At 56.5% G+C, this 3,570-nt stretch overlaps 1 protein-coding gene across 1 annotated transcript in view; it reads left to right on the top strand.

The window, feature by feature from the left end:
* The window catches only part of VDBG_07340 (pfs), a gene marked incomplete at both ends in the record, with an annotated part of 4,971 nt that extends 2,607 nt beyond the window's left edge, over positions 1–2,364 (top strand). Inside the window, one exon of the mRNA XM_003002723.1 lies at positions 41–2,364. Within this exon, the coding sequence (XP_003002769.1) occupies positions 41–2,364 (2,324 nt within the window). The remainder of the gene's footprint in view (positions 1–40) is intronic.
* Between the last annotated feature and the right edge of the window lie 1,206 nt (positions 2,365–3,570).

Genomic DNA, 3,570 nt, shown 5'->3' with positions numbered 1-3,570 from the left:
GGAATTCTCAGTACCCGACGATGTGGGAGGGAGAAGTCAGGAAAGGCTGAAAAATGCTGCGCCAACTATATCGATCATGTATTCAACTCGATTGAGATGAAGAACTTTGTAGCCAAGGACTTGCCAGTAGCCCATACTACTACTGAGAGCCGGCTTCTACGAGAAACTTGCGAGCGCATGTTCCCATTCTTGCGATATGCCGTTCAACACGTCTTTCACCATGCGGAAAAGGCTCAGCAGGCAGGGCTTCCGCAGAACAAATTTCTCCGCGACTTTCAGTTCCAGCACTGGCTCAGCGTACTCAATATCCTGTTGGGCCGCCAGACGCGCCGTTACAAGCAGAGTGGTCTTGATTGCCTTTTGGCAGAAGGCAACCGGCCTGCACTACTCGAACTCGTTTGGGGCCATACTCATGCGCCCAAGCACGCATGCTTTGTCAACTCTGGCGCGCATTATCATTACGGTTCGCCACTCATGGTGGCCGTGGCCCGCGACAACAGAGACGTCTTGAGAAAGATACTCGATATGCAAGCTTCATACTGTGGCTTCGAGGATCTCATTCCTGACGTACAACGCGAATGCGACAACGCACCGTCTCCACTGGTTCCAGATGGGCGTGAATTCGACTTTCAACCTCACATGCGGAAGGCGGAGGGTAATGCACTGTTAGCTACATCGGATCTATTCGCCGCATCCTCCACGCTGTTGCAAATTTTCGCGGCTGTCTCGTGGCATTACCAAGACTTCTCGAGCCATGTAGATCACCTCATCCGGCATCTTCTGAGTAACAGAAATTCGCTTGCTCTGAAGGTTTTGTCCAGGAGCCCGAAACTTCGATCAAAGTCTGGTCACGTTTTCAAGGCCGGTACGCCGCATCTGGTAGAAGCCTGCATCTCAAATCACAAAAGGACGGTAACTATGCTGCTAGAAGTCGATGCGCAGTTGGCCATGAGTAAAGACGACTCGGGCATCTGCACGTTGACCCATGCCTGTCAAGCAGGCTACCCTGAAGTCATCGCAGTAGTGCTCGAAGCGAGCAAGAGCGCGCGGCGTGATTCGATCCAGGGTGGCGTCGATGCGCCCGACCATGCCGAGGAGCACCAGGCGTGCGAGGAGTTGGCGGAGCTTCTGGTGAAGCACAGCGATCACGACTTTTCAACGTCGAACATGTCCGCGCTCGCTTACTATGCCACCAAAGGGTCAGACGTCATGGTGGAAGCGTTATTGCGCAGCGGAGCCGCAGCAGACGCCGCTCCATGGCAAGGAACCGATCCCCTGACCTGTGGCATCGAAGGAGGCCATACAGGCATCGTCAGAATATTACTCAATGCCGGAGCATCTGCGAATGCTTCGTCAAGATTTTGCCAGGCCCCCCTTGCAATGGCAGCCAGCCTAGGGCATGATACGATCACAGCAGACTTGCTCGGTGCAGGAGCAGAGGTTAATCACCAGTCCATCGACGGCCGAACCGCACTTTCCCATGCGGCCGAAAATGGCCACCACGCAATAGCTATCCAGCTGTCGCAGCGAGGAGCTGACGCAAGGCACGAGTCCGCATACGGGAGAAACGCACTTTCCTACGCTGCTGAGAATGGCCACGAGACGATCGTGGATCTCCTGCTCGTGGAACATGGCCACGAGGCCATCTCAGGAGCAGATGCCACTCCGCAACACGCCAACTGTCCACAACTTGTTCCAACTCCCTCCCAGCAGTGTGCGTCCACGGAACTCAAAAGCCTCCTCACACCACTGCACTACGCGGCAGGAGCGTGCCACAGCGGCATCGTCGACCGACTGCTGGAGAGAGGAGCCGATGTCGAGTCCCGGAACGCCTGGTCGCAGACCCCACTGGTGTTCACCGCCGCAGCAGGCCATGCGAACTTTGATGTCCTCTCCCTCGCCATGGGATCCACTCAGATGTCCTCTCCGCAGGACACTGCGCGTTTCTCGCCGGCTGACAGTATCGGCTTTGCCCACGCATCAACTCCAGAGATGGAATCGGGAACGGTCCCGGGTGGAGATGCCCTGACGTTGGAGGCCGAGGCCATTCGCTCGAGGCGCCCTCACACGCTCGAGCTTCTCCTTCTCCACGGAGCACTCATCGACAGTGCAGACCACGACGGCCATACGGCGGTGGCTTGGGCTGCTGCACGAGGTGACACGGAAATGCTCAAGCTTCTCATCGAGAGAGGCGCGTCGGCTGATGTGACGGACAATCTGGGGAGGACGCCATTGATGCACGCCATCAGGTTTGGGCACGCCAAGGCCGTTGCCTTCCTGCTTCATACAGGCGAAGCTGCTGCTGCTGACCCGAAGACGTTGGTCCCGGCAGCTGGACGGGAAGAAGCTGAAGACCGGCACTGAGTCGCGGCCCGCCAGCACCCGGTCAGAATCGAGTCCTGTTCTTGTGAGACAGACTACATGTACATCAGTACAGACAGTACAGTAGAGAGATCGACACGTTGGTACTCGTTTCAACATCCGAACCCTCAAAGATCAGATGGTGGAGAATGAAGAAGATCATGTCCACCAGTCGCTACTAGAAGGTCGATCAACAGTCAGTCCACAAGGCCGAACAAAACCCCAACAGTGTACACTACACTACGGTCCCACCAGGGAAGTCGAAAAAAAGGGTATCCACGACTCGACATGTCCTCGCCACTACCAACTGCTTGATTCAGGCCACTCCGAAGCGAAGGTCTCCCTCCAGTCCCAGAGTCCTCAAACCCGGGCGTACCATGTACACCAAAACACTTCGCTACGTCTCTCCAGACACAGAGTGCTGGTGGCTCGCGCCCTTCGAGCACTCTCGTTCGTTGCCGCCCCACGCAACCGCGCAGCACAGCCTCCTTTCGCCCCGGCCTCCCAATTGGCCCACGAGGGCCGTGACCAAGTCTTCTCCCCCCCCGTCATCCGGGCGACCAGCACCCGCACGGCATCCGCCAGCGCCTTTTTTTTTTGTCTCTCTTTTTCCTTGTCAAATTCCCGCATAGTACTGAACTCTCGATTTGCCCCCCTGGTCCTTCATCTTTCTCGACCGGCCCGTCATCCTCGGGCTTCGGCATCAGGCCTGGTGCGGTAGTGTACATGTACCATCGAGAGGAGCACTACCCCTAGTGGAGGCTTCGTCTGCGTCCACTTGGCAGAACAGTAGACAGTCGAAATACAAGGAGTTTTCTTGGCAAATCTCACGTGTCACTGGTGCTGCGTTAGCGCCAAAAAGGGGAGGGAGGGACCCTTTTCATGTCGATCGCGGGCGTCGTGCCAAGATCGACGATGGTCGAGGGGGCGGACGGCGCGGCCTCGGCAGGGGGGGGGGTTTACTTGTAGGATGGAAACCTGCTAATTTGGCGGCGCACCAATCGAGGTGGAGGACTTTGCAAAATGTATCATAAGGGGGAAAAAGAAGGTCACCCAACGCCCTCTATTCCGAGATGTTTCCCAAGGCTACAGCATCGACGACTTCTTGTGTGCCCTACTGGTTTTTCAGGGAAGACATATGCAGAAATACGGTGGCTTGGGGCCCGATTAAGTGTTCGTTGTGTGGGTGCCACAGCAAATTTTGGGGGG

Source organism: Verticillium alfalfae, genomic scaffold, assembly GCF_000150825.1.
Source record: "Verticillium alfalfae VaMs.102 supercont1.9 genomic scaffold, whole genome shotgun sequence".
Classification (NCBI taxonomy): Eukaryota; Fungi; Ascomycota; class Sordariomycetes; order Glomerellales; family Plectosphaerellaceae; genus Verticillium; species Verticillium alfalfae.
This window is presented reverse-complemented; position numbering and strand designations above follow the sequence as displayed.